The following is a 20,334-nucleotide window of genomic DNA, read 5'->3' as shown; positions in this document are numbered from 1 at the left end:
CAGATAACATCCCGGACAACAATATTACTCCATTCCAGTAAAGAACGTGGTTCTGAGGTGGGGGATGGCTTCTTTGCCTTTTTCCCCATGAGAATTCTGGAACAAATAAGAGGAAAACCATCCCACATATTTACTTTTTGTAGCTCATACAGGTTATGAAGTGTTCCAATAAGACTTACAGGACAAATTACCTTTCCTTGAGTCTGCAGTGTCTATGCTAACCACTACCAGAAGCAGGATGCTGTAAGAGAACCCCCGCTGGTCTCACATAAGGTGACAATTCCCCTCATCAAAGTAACACTGCATGTAAAGTTTGTACTTGAAACACTGTATTTCTACAGACAGCTAAAGCTTTTTTGTTGTTGTTGTTTTTAATCACAGAATCATAGATTTTTTATTTTCTTTTTTTGCTTTTAACCTGTTCTCCAAATAGGTTAATCTTTGGGGATAAGGAGGAAAAAAAATAACGTACAACTGAAGACAGAAGAGGGTATTACTGACAGCAGTCTGCTTGGCAGCAGTATGACACTTGAGGCCAGCAAAAGCCATTAAAACAGTACCTCCAACATGTTCATCAGCATTTGCTACCTGATTTTTTTATCAAACGATCGCATGATTATAGAAGCAAAAGCTTAGTGCAGAGGAAGTCAATGTCATTTAAATTTTACTTAAGCTAAGAGAAACAGATTCTGAAGGGTAAAATGTTAAAACTGGAAAGAACAAAGCAACTCTGTCCTAACTTCTGTGCAAAGTTTTCATATCTCATACAAGTGTGTAGATAAAAAGAAAAATTCCTCAACATATCCACAGTCCTCATCATATCCACTAGCCTTCTACAAGTGTAAGTATTCTGCTTACAAGTCACCGCACACAACTATGGGGACAGTGTATGCACTCATTTGCTAGCAGTGACCAGAATCAGAGAAGACTGAAATCACGTTCTAGCAATTATTCTTTTTGTTTGAGACATTATCCACTTTCAGTAGCTCCAGTTAATATAATCTTTGGAAAATAATTTCACATTTTCCTAATTATTCTAATTGCAAATACTGGCAAAAAATATCCTGCAATATTTGAGATGTATTTCTGCACTCACAGTGCAGGTCATGATGGCTCTATACATTTGTTCTGAAGGTTTGACTCTAAAAAAACTGCCTTGGGGGGAAAAAAAAAAAACAAACAAACAAAAAAAACCAAACCACCCCAAAGTTACTTTTCTAGTCCTTTTTCTTCAGAAAAATCTTTTAAAAAGCAAAACTACTCTCAAACATATACAAAAGCCTAAAATAAACTCTTCAGTAGAGCTTTCATTTCGAAAACCTCAAAAGTACTCTTGGTATCGTCTTTAATCCTTATTTCATTAAGGGTCATTTTAAAAAATACCTATCAAATGGCTCCCCAGTTTCCCCAAGAGCTTTGTTTCAGATTGGGTTTCTACAAAGTACTATGGAATTCTGCAGTTTTCAGTGTGCCCTGCAGTGCATTCATCTTTGCTTAACACACTCATTTGGAGTCCACGTATAAATCTAACAGCGATAACCATGTAACTCTTCTCAGTTTACTGATACGAACAGGTAAGACATATGTTCTGCTGTATTACTTGACAGGGGAATAACTACCACCAGGAAACTGGCTCTCCGGCAGCTTCCCTTAAGCACGATGCAACAACACTTTATGCCAATCAACTGGATTTTCTCTTCAAGTGATGCAGTAGAAAAGAGACTGCAGCATCGCTCCTGGAAGGAAAGACATTGCAGCATCACACTTGGGTGTGTGAGATAGAGATTAAGCTGCTTTGCAACTGAAGTTCCACTGGAAAAGCAAGAAAGACGAAGCTGAAAATCAAAAAGCCATTAGTGTGACAAGCTGGATTAACTAACCTTAAACAAAAAAACCTAAACCCAAACTTACCACAAAAAAAAAGCCTAAGAAAACATTATTCATCAAAGGGATAACCAAGAACAAATGCATTAACAAAAATATACTAATACAGCATTTAAGAGAATAGTAAAAAGTTTTAAAGTAAAACATATCTGACCACTGCTAGATTTTGACAGAATTCTGAAAAACAATACACAAAGTTATTGTTCAGTTTTATAGTAGATCCCACTGTAAAGCATGTGTCCTGAACATTTAAATTACAATTAAAAACTGCCTAACAAACATCAGATAAACCATGGCAAATCACGTAGGTGTGAACAAATAAAAAAGAAGGCGCAACCCACAATGATTCTTCCTAAGAAGCCAGAAAGCCAATCCTAAAATGACAAAATCACTTCAACAAAGAAAGCTAACTTAAAAACCTGGGAAAATACTAATTTCAGTAGAACATGTCTTGCTAGCCTTCAGGAACACTTGACTTCAGTGGAAAAAAATATTGATCCACTGCAAAACAAACTGAACTTTAAAGAGGATGCCTGGCTTTCTGACACCGTTAAAAGCAAAGCAACCTACCTAATTAAAGGAGTAAAGTAGCTTGAGATTTTACGTAGTACTGCAGTTAACTGATCTTTGTACTAAGACTTTTTCCCATCACTGATACACAAAATAAATCATCATTTACTGAGAGCAAGATTTGCTTTTCTTTTTTTTTTGTTCTCCTGAAATGCTCCATACCCCATTGGAAGCTAACACGTCTTCTGTCTCATCATCTTTGCTGTCGGCCTGAATTTCAAATGGGTTTCCTCCGTTACAGTACTGCTCAAATAACGTTACTGTTGTAGAAATTGCTGAAGCAGGCTGCTTACTAGGTGACACAGACGGGGAACGTGACTGCTCCATGAACTTAAATTCCTATTAATAGAAATAAAGTACAATTTTAATCACCAAAATAACAGTTTCAGTATTATTATCATTCCAGTTCCATAAAACCAAAGCATAACAACAAACTTGTGGACAACTGACCTGATATGAAAACTTTTTGCCAATGTTTGCTGCTTATTTAAACATGCTTTTCATGCTGGCTCAAGTTAACCTTGAAATTGGCAATCTTACACTACTCGTCCTTCTAATTTTAGTAGGTTTTGGCTGTGATGTGCAACACATCTGCATTCTGATAGTACTCTGTCTAAAACTAGGTGAAAACTTAGTGTTTTTTTTTTCACAGAAATTAGAAGTAAAACAAGACCTAAATTCTACCCAAAAATGTAGTTTTCTTTAGAAAAGTTACCTAGCAATTTACTGAACCTGAGATTTTTTTCTTAATATTTTATTTTTTAAAAGTTCATTTCAACATTTATTACTTTTCAAACCCATTACACATGAAGTAGCTGATGACTGGGTGAGTGCACAGACTTTTGCAAATACATAGACTAAGTAGGGCACATGATGTATGATTTTAGACATTTTTTCCTAAAAATCTTGACTTATCTCAATTGACATATCATTTTTATCTATTCAGCTAGCTATTCATCTTCATAAATGGCAGAATGTACATCATGATCTATCTGAAGGTTTAAAGATCAAAATGTATGCAGCTAAAAGGACTGCAGTGTTAAGAGTTCCCTTTGTTTAAAATGAATCAGTTACTTTCTGGCATTTTCTGCTGCTCCAGTCCCTTAAGCAGTATGTATGGATTTATAATCCCATTTCTCCATTAAAACTATTAGTTCTTTTGCTACTGGATGCTACTGAGGGTCCTCTTCCCTTTCCCTCTGTGCTATTATTGCCCAGTAGCCTCTTGCTTACTTCTACAGTTTACTCTACAGAAGCTGCACAATTATCTTTTGCTTGAGATTGCTCAGCTTTAGCCATTTTTTCACTTTAGTGATAGCTTTAATCATAAGCACCCACATTTCATTTAGCAAAACAGGTGAAATACACCCACCACATGCTAAACTTCACAGAAAACACTTTAGGACAGCAGGTGAGCACACTAATTACTTGCTTTCAGTTGGACTCACCACAGAAGACTTGACTTCAATTTTTTAGTTTCCAATATCATGAAGCAAAATTTAGGGGTTTTTATCAGCTATTGAAAATATTTGTACAGTAGTTCATGGATCTTACTGCTTCTCAGAACACCTGGACTCTCAGCAATTAAAGTATTAAAACATTTGTATATGTTACTCATAGAACATACATGAAGCTGCAGAATGCTAAAGCTTGATTTAACAGGACAAAGTTCCCAGGTCTCATTCTCCAAAAACATTCTTAATTCTTCAAGACGGGTTCTGAAATACAACAAAGGAATACTATTAATTAGCAGCAAGAGTAAATCAGGAAGCAGACAATTATTTAACTTACACAGTGAAAAACACTTTCAAAAACCATACAAAAGGTCACATTTGAAAACAGATATTTAACTCATTCTTTCAGCTGAGAGACCATCTAAAAGCTGTGGCTACTAATACAGCGTATGTTTTATGACACCTCTGGAGAAATTCTCAAAGAATGTCAACTTCCAAAATTTGGAAAAAAATTTTTTGGTCAAAACCATTAGAAAGTATAGAGGAACATCTATGATTATGCAGTAATCTGGACCTTTTTTCCTCTATGTAAAGTGTAGAAAGCAGTACAATATATACAAACACTCTATTAACAGTACAGCAGCTTCTGTGAGCCCACACAAGATAGATGCTTCTTCCAATAAACACACTGAATCCAACAGGTAGCAAAGGGAAGTGGAAAGAACTAATATTCTACAGACATCTCAACTTTTCAAAGAAGAAAAAACTTAAATGCCTAATTATCTCCAAAGCTATATTTTTCTTCATAGATTAACTTTACCTTGGTATGAATATAGAAAACATATTAGGGAAATGTAATCAAGCCATTACATCTCTGCATTGTTTCTGTTATGGTTTTAATCATTAGAAAAGCTTCCATTCAGCGATAAGCAGAAATATCTTCAATAAAGAAAATCTTTTTGCACATATGCAGGAACTCATATAGAAAAAGACAGCAATGAGTGCTTATAGAGGTCACATTGCTGTATCGTTTCTTCTTAATATATGGTATGTTGGTTTGCTTAACAAGTAGCAGTTGGTAAATTATGCACTGGGTTTCTAATTAGGCAGTAAAATATTCTAGAAATACCACTAATAATGAACTATAATGATCACTACAATTAAATTTTCTTGCCTCAACAAGATGAGCAATGTGTTGAATTATGACTACAGTTTGCTGTGTCTATTTAAATTCACCAGTTAAATGCAAAGAGATTTCAAGCACTGAGTACCCATAGCTTGCAGATCTTCTTGCAGTAAAGCCAACAGAAACAACAGGTAGAGATGCTGTGAAAATCAGCGTTACAGACTAAAATTCTTTGAGAGGAAGACTAAGAAGAAAGAGCCATAGAAAAGAAAACGTTTAAAGGCCACACAGCACCAGTTTTTGTATCATTTCAAAGCTGAAATCAAGACACTGACAAAGTACTTGAGCAAATACTCATCATTTTCACCAGCATACAAGCCTAAAAAGTGGCACACATGGAAGGTAGGATGCATTCAGTCTCTGAAAAGCTTTGGTAATTAGACACACCCTTTTACAACCCTAGCAGAACAAAAAGTAAACTGCATTCCAAAAACCGCCTTACTGATGTTCTCTGCCAAAAGCCCATTCTAATTTTTCAAAATAATCAGCTTTTACCAAAAAAAGGCTTCATGTATGCTCTAGTATTACATTGCTCTTCTAGACTTTTTTGAATGACACGACCAGTTCCTTTAAATGCTTTCTTTATGTTGGCAGTTCTCTAAAACACCACTCTGCCCATGAGGCCACATATGTCAAATTACAGAATCAAAGAACTAATTACTCCTAGACTCTGAGCATTTCAGCTCTGTGTAGCTTTTATGTACTAATGAATCCTTAAAAGCACCAGGGTGCTTTTTTTAACCCTCCAATTAAATACGCAAGGGGATTGAAACCCACATTAGCTTGATCTGAAACAGCAAGATGCTTAAAGTTTTTATATAAATCAACTTGAAGGCTATAGCTGGGAGAGAGGGGTTTTTATATTTTTCCTTCTGAGGATGAAAACATCAGCCAATTAAGTCTTCATAATACCCACACAGCATAAAACATGTAAAAATTATGAAAAGGTTCACATAATTTGAGTCATATCAAGAAGACCTTCATTTTATTTTCACGAGAATAACAAGAATCATTACCTTAATAAAAAACAAAAGCTATTTCAAAAAATGATTACTTCTATACATATTCCATCAATGTTCTTTAACCTTTATTTGACTCAAAGATAATTGAGAAAATTTGTTTCTGATTCCATAAGCTGTTAAATAGGTCCTTTAAACATAAGTAAAACCATAATGGTCAAAACAATATTTACTTAATCAAGTAAGGTATTACATGGTAAGTCAGTGTAGCAAAAGATGGTTAGGTAGACCAAAACAGCTTTTCTGAACCTAGAGCTGCAAGCTCAGTTTCCAAATCAGTTCGCAAAACTCAGTTCAGTGTTCAGAAATGCTTTCAGGAAATAAAGATGGGTGGCATGGCATCTTAATCAACTCATTTTCTGACAGGACTTAACATGCATCTGATTAAGGCTGAAGCTTTTCAGACAACTGGAACTGAGGTCTTCATCAAATGTCCAGAAAGAAATCCAAGCCAGAAACTACCAAAGGTGGAAGAAATTCCAAACCACATTTGCAGCTTCCGAATTTAGACACCTTCTCATGTTCTCCTGTCATAATTTTCATATTTTACGGATTTTAGGCAGAAAGTCTCAGACCAAATGGGTTTGGATGTATTAGTTGTATGGGAGCTCCCATACAACAGCGGTCAACAGATCACGGCTGGGAAAGTAAGAGTTTCTTAGAGCAAGGAACGCCATATTTCTTCTCATACCGTCCTAGCTATTTACACCCAGAAAGAAGATAAATGCTAGATAACTAGAATGAAAGAGTTGTCAGACATCCAAACTAAAACATGTGGGAAATGAAGACAATTAAAACAAACAGACAAACAAGTCTTGAAGCTGTCACAGCCATATGTCATATCTGAGACCAGAGACTGCCTGCACACGACAGCACATATGACTAGCCTCAGATATGATAGTAGACTTGACTGAAACACAATTAAATACCACCAATGAAAAACTATGAAAACATGATTCAAAAGGATGGAATCAGTTCTAAACATCTCACTTGATATAAAACAAAATTGCATATTAAAAAAAGACATTTCACAGCCACACACAATCAGGTCTTCTTATGTAATGGCACAGAAAAAGAAGTAACAATTTTGCTAGGAAGTATGAATTTCAGAGGCATTGAGATTCAGGATCACAGGAGACAGATTAAGAGACAGCCTGAAAACCTACTGAAATTCTACATAAAAAGTTTTTCATCTTTATCTGGCTTGCCTGCTGCAGAACTAGAGATTTCCACAACTATAGCGGAAGCAAAGGCTTCTTCACCCTCTTCCTCCTTCAGGGTTCAGAGCCCAATTCTCATCATGAAACATATTCTGCTATTTGTCAACCTCACTGCGAGAACATTATGCAGTGGAATTCTTCTGGAAAGCATTTAAAGTTAAACCCAACAAAAGTAAATGCTATTAGATTCATCCACTGCACATATAGTAGTCTCACCTGTGGTATGTTTTGAAATAGTTAACACTTTGTTTTCTGATAGATTCTTGCAAAACTTCAGACTTGCTGCCGCAAAATTCTTCTCCAACTTGCATAAGCCTGTAACAATAAAACAAAGTTTAGAAATCATAGATATACTCATTGATTTATTTATACAGCTGTTCCAACCTGAATTACAAGCCTCAATCATTACCATGAGTGTACATGTATCTCCATAAAAGCAAAGCACCAAAGTTAAGTTGCAAACACTTCACTCATTGCACAAAAGTCCAGGTCTCATTTCCCCTCCAAATCCTATCATAATGTCCCATAGAGATACACGCAAAGAGCCATAAACAAAGGAAACGTCTTTTTGAGATCCCACTATGCAGGATAAGCTGTACAGCTCACAGCCTGGATCCGTCATTTTATTACCAAAACAGAAGCATGTAATACTGTACAGGTTCGTAGTACCACAATATTTCACTGCTCTTGACTGAGGGTCCCTTTAAAAGCTTTTAGAAACATCAAAATTGTCAGATCTGCACATCTAAAATATTAAAGGTGGACAATACTGAAATCAGATCCCACTTTATCACTACTTGAGCAGCAAAGCAATTTTGCTACTTCTCCCAAGTACATCCTTGGAGCAGGTAGCAAGAACGAGAGATTGGCACTCACTTATAGACTCCCACATAAAGAAGTGGTGCTCTTCAAACTATTAGTAGATAGGAACAAAGTTGGCATCAGAATGTAAATATCAACTTTAATTAATTGTGCTGTCTTATCAGAGTTCACGTTTGTGCACATGTTTTAAGTGGTCTTATGACCACATCAGTATACCTGCTGATAACATCAAGTACAAATATGAAGTCATCATATTTGAAGTTAGACAGATCTGTTCCCAGAAGATATGTTTTCACTTTCAGTTGAACATCCTACAAAACACAAGCAAGTTTTGGTATACTTAATACACTAAAGACAAAAAGGTGAAGGCTCAGATGCCTGGTTCATTAGCATTTTTTGGTTTGTTTGCACTTACAACTTCTTTTTGAGATTTAAAGTAGAACTTCATTTTCTGTAATATGAATAATTGACTTTCTAAAATAATATTATAATCAGTTTCTTTAACACTCTATAACACAAGGTCAATCCTAGGTGCTTTATTGTCACTGCAAAAACAGAGCTTTGGATTACCATTCAGCCATGTAAAAAGTTTACAGCTTTTTCATTTTTACATTTGGGGTCTCAGTGCACATCAAACTGATCAAGCAGTCAGACTGGGGATATTGTGAAACCAGGCAGGTCCACAAGACTTCAGGTTCTCCATAGCTATGGTTATACCAGAAACATAAAGCAGTATGACTGTGCTAACAGAAAAAGCACACGAGAATAAAATAGATTGTGGGGCAGCACACAGGTTGGGAGGAGTGGAATCAGTCTGAAACTCCTGTTACTATGTTTTGGTATCCTGACTGAGTTTGTAAGCATAGCGACTAAGTCGTAACTGAGTCACGGAAATTATATTACCATGGTTTTGATATATTTAGCTCAAAACAAATCACTTAAAGAAATCTCTCCAGGGATTATTTTTTTCTTCTTTAAGAAGATCAGTATAATTGTAGCTGTAATTAACTGGGGGGGCAGGGGCTGGGGGAGGATAAATATTTTGGAAAAAAATCAAAAAACATACCTGCCATATTCGTGACAGCCCATGTTCCAATTTCTTTTTTACATAGCTGCGGTCAAAACAGTTCTCTTCAGTTCCAATCGCATTGCTGCCATCTGAAACTGAATGTGAATGGTATTGTAGATATTTCCAAAAGCCTTGAAATGTATCCTAGTTTTCTACCCATAATGAAACTTCTGCCTTAGACATTATCATATTATCCATTATGCAAACTCCAGGAGAGCTTCATTGCTCTTAACTTTTGAAAGGAAATGATAAAGCGCATATAAATATTATATGCTAATGCAGATCAGGAGAGCTTCTGATTGCTTTTATGTAAGCAAGATACCCCATTCAATAAAAATCAAAAAAACATGAGAGCAACAGATACTGGTATTTCAAATACAAAAGATAAAGCTGAATGCTGAATTAAGTACTGCTTATCCTCTACAACAAGACTTTCCAGGATAGTCTACCTTTGTAGACAAGAATCATGAACTTAAAAATTTCAGAAGCAAGATTTTTAATTTTCTGGCCCAGTGAATTCTATCTGCAACTCTGAGGAAAAACAGCGAAACTTTTTCCACGAACTATGCAAACAATGTAGCATGCTCTTTTCTTTTTTTTCCCCCTCTCATACTAATCTATGCTTATGCATGATGTCAATCATATAATCAGGTGTCTTTCATTTGTCCAAATTATTTTATTTAATTCTAAAATCTTCATTCCCACAGCACTGGATCACTTTCCAAAAACACACTGCAATGCATAGTAAATTTATCCTGTATGTGGTTATCTCTCTCCCTGTGAAGGAAATATATTACATTTCCATTTTAAAAAAAAAAGAGATGGCAATATTTTATATGTAGTTTGTGAGCATACAGTTGTGGTTATGCTTGCAGTCCATGACGGCACAGTGTCATGCAGTTTGCTTCACAGCATCTGACTGACCACAGGAAAGCTCTGTCTTAGCCAGACTATACATACAAACTCTCCCCATGATAAGTAAACTCTGCTGTTCCTGACAAGGAGGAAAACTATGCATGTCCTTTAAAGCCCCAACTATTAGTGATTTGACATGAAAGATAAAAATTCACATGAAATATGACACTGGAATATTATGAAGCGTACAGCCCTCCTTCTACCCCATCACTCAAGAAGTTGCAAACACAGAAGAATTAAGATTGCCTGTAGTATGCCAGCATTGCCATGCAGCTCAGACTTGTCTTTCCAACTTTTTCTGCAACACCCAGCTAGCTTAGTACTTGAGAAGACTATTCACTCCCTTGTTCCTGGCCCAGCTAGTCTCATCTCTCTACATCCACGCACAAGCTCCCAACTCAAAGCTATTTCCTCCTACGATTCCAGCATTTCCTCTCAAAACCCTCAAGCCAGTCCCAACCTTTCATTTTGCAGTCACATCAGGCACCTAGGCTCCACAGGAACAGGCAGCACAAAGCCCAGATCCTACAGGAACCCAGAGAGGGAACGGGAAAAAATAAAAATAAATAAATGAGTTTCTTACGATGTCATGGGATCTCCAAGACCTAGGCCAGACTCTCTGTAAGTAGGAGAGCATAATATGCATCTTGCTTCTCCCCATCAACCACCCGTTTTCTGCTTTGAGCTTTTTCAGAGTATGTTTCTCAGAACAAGAACTATTTGCATTTCCCATGTAAATAAAAAAAATAAATTTCATTCTAAATATATATAATATATTACCAATTATATGAATGCTTATATAATTTATAAGCGGAATAACAAAAATATGAAACCTTTAACACCTGTAGCTCCATTTAAAATAAGCAAATGTGAGCAATATGGTTACTCAGAAAGATGCTGCCCTTGCTTAATTTATTTCAAGTGGAGCTACGTGGTGTGTCTGGACATGTTATTAAATAAGAATCTTCAAGCCAGTTAAGTTAAAACTAGACTGCCTATGATGCTAGACCTCAAAAATACAGTACTAGTACAATACTGTATGCAGCCAGAATGTAAAAGCTCTGGTACTTTCAACAGAGTAACTCCTCCTCGCAATTAAAAACATACTAAAATACATTCTGGAATTTGGGCTTATATTAGGGATAGATATTCATTTTTTCCAAGGCTGCAAAGCTGTGTTCAACTCTTTCCTGTTTAAAGTCATTGAGACTGCTTTTGCAGGTAGAATCTGATAATTTACATTAATTACTCAAAAATGAGAAGATAAAAGGCTGCTTGATGTGAAAACAAGAGTCAAACATAATTTCATATGATATCTACTGTTGCGGGGCACTCACGGAACATTTTCCTTATGAAAGAAAAATTATAAGACAAATATTAGCCTCTGTATATGTAAATTATTATTTAGTATCTGTACCTAAATATGCTCCTCTTCTCCTGAAAGCAATAATTCTGACAAATGCATTTTCAAAAGTGACTTATCATGGAAGATTAAACAAAATATAAACAGAAAGAATAACCCAACTAGAGAAACACTAAGCAGATTTATCCTTTCTCTGACTATATAAGTAAACAAAACCAGCTATCTTAGTCACAGCATGCTCTTTAGAAGTTTCTGCAGCCTCTTCTCTACGCTTCTGCAGAGTGAAGCCAAGCCTAAATGAGTCAGTATCTTCGACCTACTCTCAAGACCATAGCCCTTGACCTCACCAATTGCCATTTATGAAGGAATGGGTGGACAAAAATCCATGCAATATTCTCTCTGGCAATCTCCTGGGCCTCCCGGTTTATGGCCAGTCATGCTAAGAGGTCTTGTTTCCAGTCTTTTAATAAACTGTGCTGCAGCTAATTCCAGACATGCAAATATATGAATTTAGGACAATTTCCTTGAAAACAAATCAAGGATTGGACCAAAGTCCACAAGCATTTACACTTTTTGCTTTGAAGAATTTGGAAAAGGTAGCAGAAGACATACATATTCATAATTTCACATAAAAATAAGAATCAGAAGCATCCAGGGTTATTCTTCTAGATGCCCGATTTAAATGCAGTAATTTTTCAGGTTTCTCAGTAGTTCCTCCAAAATTTGTAAAAGCAGCTTTCAGTCATAACAAAAGGGTTTTGTTTACTCTTTGCTAGGCAGAGAAAAAAAAAAAGAAGAGAGAAAAAAAATATATCAATCAAATCACTGTCTTCTAGCTTCATTCTTTGAATACCAAGAAGGCCTTACACAGAATTTATGCAGTATTATAAATGGAATGTTTTGAAAATTAAAATGGTTGAAATTAAATTTATATCTTACATTATTTTCTTCTCACTTTTCAGTGAATCTATTACAACTATCACAGTTGCTACCAACTTTTACCACTAGGATTATATTTGTGAAATCAAGAGTTTAAATGCTATAGGATTATTTTGCTGCTCAGTTTCAGTTCTTCTGTAAATAATTGTCTCAGGAATAAATGTAAATTATATCAATGTCACAGTAAATTTTATGAAATGTGAAAACCCAGCTGAACAGACACAGCCCCGCACAAAACAATGTGACTTTGAAGTTCACTCTGCTTTGAGCAGGGAAGATAAAATGACCTGCACAGGACCCTTTAAAACTCATTTTGCTTTAACTCTATACTACAAACACAAACGATGCTTTGACCACAACCAACAGTGCAATGGAAAATTTTCCAGTGAGCAGTTTATTTTCAGGGATCACAGCATTTTGCTGTTTGCTACATGAACAACAAAAATCACAGAATAAGTAGGAGTTCATTAAATGTGACATAGAAGTTATTTTAGGCTATGGAGTTTATACTTTTAGTTAACTAATTTTCACTTCAGTATGATTAAACAAGTCCTACACATGAACACTCTAACAGTGTATTAGAGCAATTAGTTAAGTGTTATTGATGCTTCACAGAACTATCAATACCATACATTTCACTATGATTTACTGCTACTTTGTTATAATAGTTTAGCAAACCAGATCTCATTAGTACTTCCTATTTCATGAAATGTACTAACATATCTCTCATGCTTTAAAAATTTTAGGATTGCATTTATATATAATTATCTGTTCCCATTTAGTTTATTCCAAATAAGGATCTTAAAAAAAAAAAAAAAAAAAAAAAAGTAATCTCCTAAAGACCAGTGCAGACTATAACTGACAGAACAACTGCAAATTCTGAATTCATTTCTATGGAAAAAAAGAAAAGCCTCAATTTCAAAGAGCCTCCCCTACAAACGTTCCAAACCAAAAAAATCCTGTTGTGAAAGTATCTTCTACTCCATTTCGCTCTTCAGTCCCAAAGTAGACTAATTTTCAGAACACAAATAAGCAGAATATTTAACAATATAAAGCAGACACACCTCTCCTCAAAAATGCAGAAGGACAATTATTAACAAAATACATTTTAACATCTGTAACAAGCATTAATAATCACAAATATGTGACACACGATCTAGATGAAGTGCAACCTCCTTTCTGTAATCCATGCAGAACTTCTTTTGGATAAGCTTCACTATTAAAATAGAAAGAGCTATGTTAATTCACCTCTTCTAAGTCCAGCTTCTGACTTGTAGAGCTGGGTTTGTGCCCTACGATCAAGAGTCCCTTGACCCATTTAAGGTACTTTGTAAGACGGCTGACATTAACTGGCATACGGAGAGAAAAATACTGGGACAGCTTTGAGCTCTCAAAATGATAAAAGCCAGATACACATTCAATACTGCTCCTTCTATTGCTCCAATCTATGGGGTTTAATTGAGGGAAAAATGTTTGCATGATCTGAACTGCCTCCATGGTTCCTTCTGACACACCCGCCCTTTCTACAGGAATTTTTCTAGCACATATCACAGCTACTAAATCAATAAATATGGAATGAGAAATCCATGTACAGGTTAATAATTACTACAGCATGAGCAATGACTTCTAGGAAAAAAAAAAGACATTTCGCAGATATTTATAGTCCCTCTGAAATTAAATTATACTTGTGAAATTCCCTTTTCTGTGCTTTATCGTTGCTGAGGTATTTGAAAAAGTAATTCAGTAGCTCAAATACATTCTATTTGTACATAACAGCTAAGCCACAATACCTCCAGAAACGTAAAAACTGAGTGACAGAAGATTTAGTAGATTAGTAGTAAACATACCAAAGCACTCTGACATGCATTTAAAAAAGCAATACATTTCCAATTACTCATGTGACTGAATATGGAACTTTATTAGGCTTAATGGTTCCTTTAAAAGGTTTTGTAATGCAAATTATTTTCTTTCTTCAGTATATCACAAGTAACTGCACTAAGGGGAACTATTTTTAAAATTAAATCTAGAGCTGAGGAAGTAGTCTACTGTGATAATATTTCCATGCCATAAACTCTTTATGATACCTGCTTTATTTTGCACATGCAAATATCACAACCAAATGAAAACAAGAGAAGGAATGTAATTATCTGAAGTTATTTTAAATTTAAAATTAAATATTATTGAGAATGGGCAATTCACTCAAAACTTCAGAACCTTTTCTCACATGGTGCATCTCAAAATCAAATATTTCAACTGTGAATTTTAATTCTGATATACTGATATATATATTCTGAAATAACAGTTTCAACAAATCCACTTTTTTTTAAGATTCCACACAATACACCCCAAAGAAAATATTTTCATTAATTTTTCAAATTTAAAGTAGGAAGACAATGCTAGACAATGCTAATTAGTGTTAATTATCATTCTTTTTAAGACTTAAAATCTCTAATAAACCTGACTTTTGAAAGAAATGTTCAATTTCAAATACATTGTAGGAAGCAAAGTGTTCTGAGATCTGTTCTTTATTTCTATTTACATTTTTTTCCCTTTCTACTTATTTTCTAACGTAAAGGATACAATTTTTATGCAAATCAAAAAAGGAGGAATAACTTTAGCAGCAATCATACAGTCCTTGTCCTTTGACAGAAGCCTCCTTTTCACCAAGAAAAAGAGCAAACTTATCTGATTCAAATAAATAGAAGTTTTGCATAAATCTTACTACTCTAAATTTCACACTCTGCCCTCTGCCAAACACAAGCATCTTGGGTTAGTGGGGAAATAAAGTCTGTCTTCAGACATTTTATATTAATTTAGAATATGTCCAGCAAAATGTACTTAGGAGGACTTAGACAACAGATGAAGGTTTTGTGCTTCTGTCCTAAAAACATAGACTGGAACAACAACAAAAGAAAACAAAAATGATACTTCGAGATGAAACATTTGCCTTTTCCTGTAAGGGTATTGAGGAAATTTTGATCATATCTTATGATGGATACACTAGTATAGATGACATACAACATTAAGGAAATTGGATTTCCTGAAAATCGTGACAGATTTACAACATATTCATTCACTACTCTCTCAGTCACCTTTCCTAGTACAAAATCCAGTATCCCAATCTACTACACTTGATATGCAGTGACAACGTCAATGTTGACCACAAAATCTGAAATTTCACATTGGTCCCAGATTAAAGGGAAAAATCCTCAGATTTTGTAGTCATCTACCACAGCTGACTTCCAACTTCAGAATAATCACTGTTTAAAATAAAACTGTTTATATCTGTAATAATGGCACATACCCACATTCATTAAAAAATTAACCTCATGCTGAAGACTACAAACACCCAGTGACTATTTAAGTCCTTAGTGCTCACTATAAGCAATAAAGCTGAAGGCACTGAGTCAAGATTACAAAGGTACTAACACACAGATTAACAACTTAAGCATAAGAAAAGTTACTTCCAAATATCAGAAGTAGTGTTTCCAGAACAGTTTCTTACCAGAAGACACAGCTGCTGCCTCATCTTGGTCATGACTCTCATGCCACTGCATCGTTCGGTAGTAACTGAGCATGACTTCCCAGAGGGCTTTGCAGAGATCAGCAAGGCATGGAATGTAGCTGTCTGATGTAATATGCTACAGAAAAACAAAATAATACTGTGAAACTTGACAACTGTGTTCATTTTTTTCAGAGGCAAAACAAACCATACAAAAACCTTCACATTCACACAGCTGAGGTGCTTGACATGTATCAGTTTCCTTTTCAAAAGTATTTGAGCCAACAAATGCCCGATTTTAGTGAACTAATCAAATGTTGTCTAAAAGTGCAAAGTTTATTTGTTAATGCCTTGCCTTTTTTTTTTTTTTTTTTCAGTTGGCCCTTATATTAAACACCTCTTATATTTATGGAAAAGCGAAGTGGATACAGAAGTAAAGCCATACAGCCTAATGGTCAGCACATCTCACCATCAAAAAGGGATGCAGCCACCTCTGTGACATGCAGACACTGTGTCAGTTCAATGACATATATTCTTGTCCTGGTTTTGTGTACTTCAGTAGTACACAGAAGCCATCCTGGTTGATGCCCCATTGGAATGAATGCTGTATAAAGAAGTATAGAATCACAGAATCGCACAATACTAGGTTGGAAGGAACCTCAAGGATCATCTGTTCCAACCTTTCTTGGCAAATGCATGGTCTAGACAAGATGGCCCAGCCCCCTGTCCAGCTGAGTCTTAAAAGTGTCGAATGATGGGGAATCCACCACCTCCCTGGGGAGATTATTCCGATGGCGAAAAATTTTCCTCCTACGTCCAATCAGACACAAGTAGTTTAAAAACAAACTTAGATGGCAGCTGTCCTACCTCCCCGATCCGCCCTGCTCCAAAGAGCCAATTCTGATTGGCTTATTATCTTAAAGATATTCACTAGGTGAAGAGTATCGATTTCATCAGAGATTGATGCACAGTAGGAATATCTAAGATGAAATTGTCAGGTAAAGGGATGAATTTGAGAAGGGGGTCTTGCTGGGTAAAGAAAAGACTGTAAAATATATTGCTTATCTGAGTGGCAATGGTAAGTCATCCTCATCTCACTAGCTGTGAAGAAGCACAGTATCACAGCTTATAAACAAGGGCAAAGTCCAGCTACACAAATGTGATTTCGCTTATGTTATTATTTAAAGGTTCTCAGAGAATTCTGGAAATTAGCACTTCAAACTAACACTGCTGTAGATAACAGTTCATACTTTCCCATTGCTACTGCAGTGTCCATAGTCGACTTCCGCCTGGTTAGTTAGCTTTTACCGTGTGGATACTGCATGCTAACCCAAAAATGTATATCCAAGATGATATAAAAGCTTTGACATTACAGTTACAACAAAACTCTTCAAAAATAGTAACAGCTTCTGCAGCAGTGTAGAGTGACGTCAACATAACCACCAAAATAATCAACCATGGATTCTACAGAGAGCAAACCCTTAATCAAAGCAATCAATTCTCCCTGAATTGCATCTTCATCCACTGATATAACCACAGCTTTCTAAACAACTGATATAACCACAGCTTTCTTCCTGAGCAACGAATTGCAACAAAACCTTGATAAGCTTGACTATTATATTTGTTGGATAATAAACATTAGACTGGACAGATTTCTTCACAAATGCAGATGCATAACTTATGCCCCTCCTATTTTTCAGCTTTCAGGTAAAAAAAAAAAATAATAATATAAACTACACGTCTTTACTCTCTATTTCATCATGTTCTCTTGCTTTCTAAGCTTAAATAAAATAAATATTAAATATTAATCACTACGTCTTTTCAGTTTGCTCGGGTTTTTTTAAATGAGTTCTTATTCTGCTTCTATTCCCTATCAAACCAGAGCTGCCTCAAGGATATCAATTAGGCATTCTGGACACATCAACAAAAAGTGAAAAAGTCAAGTTTTTAGTGCATAAAAAAGTAACAATTGAGAATACGACTTTTTTTTCTGTAACACTCTTTAATTGGACAGTTGATATATATTACTGACTGCATTACTGAGACACTTTAATCTCAGATCCTATAGACTTTGCTAACAATGGAACAAAATAGGGTAATAAGTTTATCACTTAAACAGTAAGTTGCCCTGCCATCTCAACAGCTGTTTCAGCAATTTTCTCTGCTAACTCATCAGAAAATGTTACTCTTACTGTATTTCAGGGCTTTTATTAGCTATAAAAATCTAAACTTTGGTTGTGCAGATCACTATACTTGAAGACATATTGGCTTCCAGGTGGCCAGGAAAAAAAGGATCACTTACTAAATACCAAGATAATTCCATTTAGATTAAGGAAATAAACAACTGAATTTCTTTGAAATTGTGCCAGAATAAAGAAAATCAAAACTTGAAGATGAAGCAGCCAAACTCTCCCCTTCTCCAGTAGTATTCAAAAGGAGAAAGGATGTCAGAGTTAGATCATGGCATATCACTAGGAAAAGAAATGCTCAACAAGGAAATAGTGATTCAGAGTACACAGGCACGTAACTTACATAAATGTCTAAGAATTAGTGAAAACATTATTCTTTTTAAAAAGCCCACATTATTATAAAATCCAGTATTTGATGTCCAGAAAAGAAAGAAACAAACAAACAATTAAAACAAAGAAAAAAAAAAAACCACCATAGTCCCCCACCACCTGTGTAAAATGGAAATTAGCTAAATGAGTTAATTTAATAAAGATTTTTAGAAACACACAACAGGAGATCTGCCCAAAAAGAAAGACTTTAATTTTGTATGACTTCCACTGTTTAGAGTAAGCACTCCATAACCACTTATATGTTAAGAGCACCCTGTCTTAACAGTGTAGACAGGTTGAAGAGGCTTCTCACTAGAAACAGACACAGAGAAAGAAGGCTCATATTTTAGTCTTAAACAATTATTCCCTGACATCTGAATGCAAGAGTTGAAAATCTGTCAGTATTTTTTCTATGGGAAGTTAGAAATGGAATTGCTATGATAGTCCAGCTTATTCAGCACTCTGATTTTAACAAATGTGCTGCAACAGGTAGCAACCAACACTGAACAGCACAGGTTGTAACAGTGACCAAAATTTCCCATCTGCATCCTGTCCCTAAATACCCAATTGTTACTAAGGGAGTATTAAAAAAAAAAAAAAAAGAAATCAATAAATTTCAAGGAAATTACTGCAGTATTCATAGTACTTTACGGTCCTAAAGTTTGGATACCTTCCTTCATACAGACTGCCAGATTCCAGCTATTGCAGGATCACATAACTAAAGAAGCATCTCATGAGGGTTCTGCAGAAGGAAAACCAAATAGAAATAACGAGGTAACAATTTTGTAACCACGCAGTTAAAGCCACTCTCTTACTGTGTATTACAAGATATGATATTTCCACTAATCTGAAAGATTGTTCTGCACTGTAAAGGCTAAGGATTAACAGCAGCAAAAATCCGTATTTTAGAAGATGCCAGGAGGAGCTCAGTTGTACTTTTTGTAAACATAAATAAATGAGCTTAGTATCATAAATATTAGCAAAGAATGAGAAACAATATTGAAGGTCATACAGAAGTATAAAGCATAAAAATACAGAAACAAAGTGCATTAGAAACTAAAAAATTAAAACAAAAACATCCTCTGAAGACTTAAAGCAGAAGTACAAAAGGGCTGCAGTCTGGAGAACAGAGATCAAGGTTTGCTGACTTTTTTCCACTAGAATTCCTCTTGGTGAAGTGCAAATATAACCTATCGGGAACCTTACTCATTCTGTTCATTAATACTTATGTCAATTACTCCCAATAAATTAATTTTTCATAATCCACTTTTGCTCATACGAACACTTTTAGATTATATAAGCCTTCAAAGTCAAAGGGGCGCCTCTTCACAATGAAATGGTTTTCAATATAGATGCACTGTTTACTAGTTAAAGCTACACAACCCCAGAAGATCCGAGATGTGAAAGAGCAGAAAGTGGATCAGAATATAAACTTTAATCTCCTTGTGACTGTACTTTGATTTAATAAATTGCAACTGATGGGGTAGGTGCTTGAGTTGATGAAGTACGATGAGGGCTTAGTCTGTCTGTGACTGAAACAAACACATGAAGAACATTCAAGAGAAACATAATTTCAAGTTTTAAATCAGTTACAACCACCTAAAATATCTCACTCACTCTCCCCACCACTGAAGTTTAAGAAAAATTCTCAGGGTGTAACAGTAAGATCACAAGTGAAAGAATTAGAGTGAACTAAAAATACTACTTGAAATACAGTAATGCACTCTATTAACATTTTATAAAAAATAAACAAAACAGACACATGAAAGAAACTGCATCTAAAATCTACACTAAAGGAAAATATACAGTTATGGCCAGTCCATGATCTGCCTA

At 35.3% G+C, this 20,334-nt stretch overlaps 1 protein-coding gene across 1 annotated transcript in view; it reads right to left on the bottom strand.

Annotated features, from left to right (window-relative positions):
* The window catches only part of VPS50 (VPS50 subunit of EARP/GARPII complex), a 96,609-nt gene that overhangs the window by 41,837 nt on the left and 34,438 nt on the right, over positions 1-20,334 (bottom strand). The window contains exons 13-18 of the mRNA XM_082480020.1: positions 15,947-16,082; positions 9,222-9,319; positions 8,372-8,466; positions 7,550-7,648; positions 4,082-4,172; positions 2,617-2,793 (exon numbers count right to left, since the gene is read on the bottom strand). Coding sequence (XP_082336146.1) covers positions 2,617-2,793; positions 4,082-4,172; positions 7,550-7,648; positions 8,372-8,466; positions 9,222-9,319; positions 15,947-16,082 — 696 coding nt within the window. The remainder of the gene's footprint in view (positions 1-2,616; positions 2,794-4,081; positions 4,173-7,549; positions 7,649-8,371; positions 8,467-9,221; positions 9,320-15,946; positions 16,083-20,334) is intronic.

This window comes from Vanellus vanellus (genome assembly GCF_965231255.1).
Source record: "Vanellus vanellus genome assembly, chromosome: 2".
Taxonomy (NCBI): domain Eukaryota; kingdom Metazoa; phylum Chordata; class Aves; order Charadriiformes; family Charadriidae; genus Vanellus; species Vanellus vanellus.
Note: the sequence above shows the minus strand (reverse complement) of the source record. Positions and strands in the feature narration are given on the sequence as shown.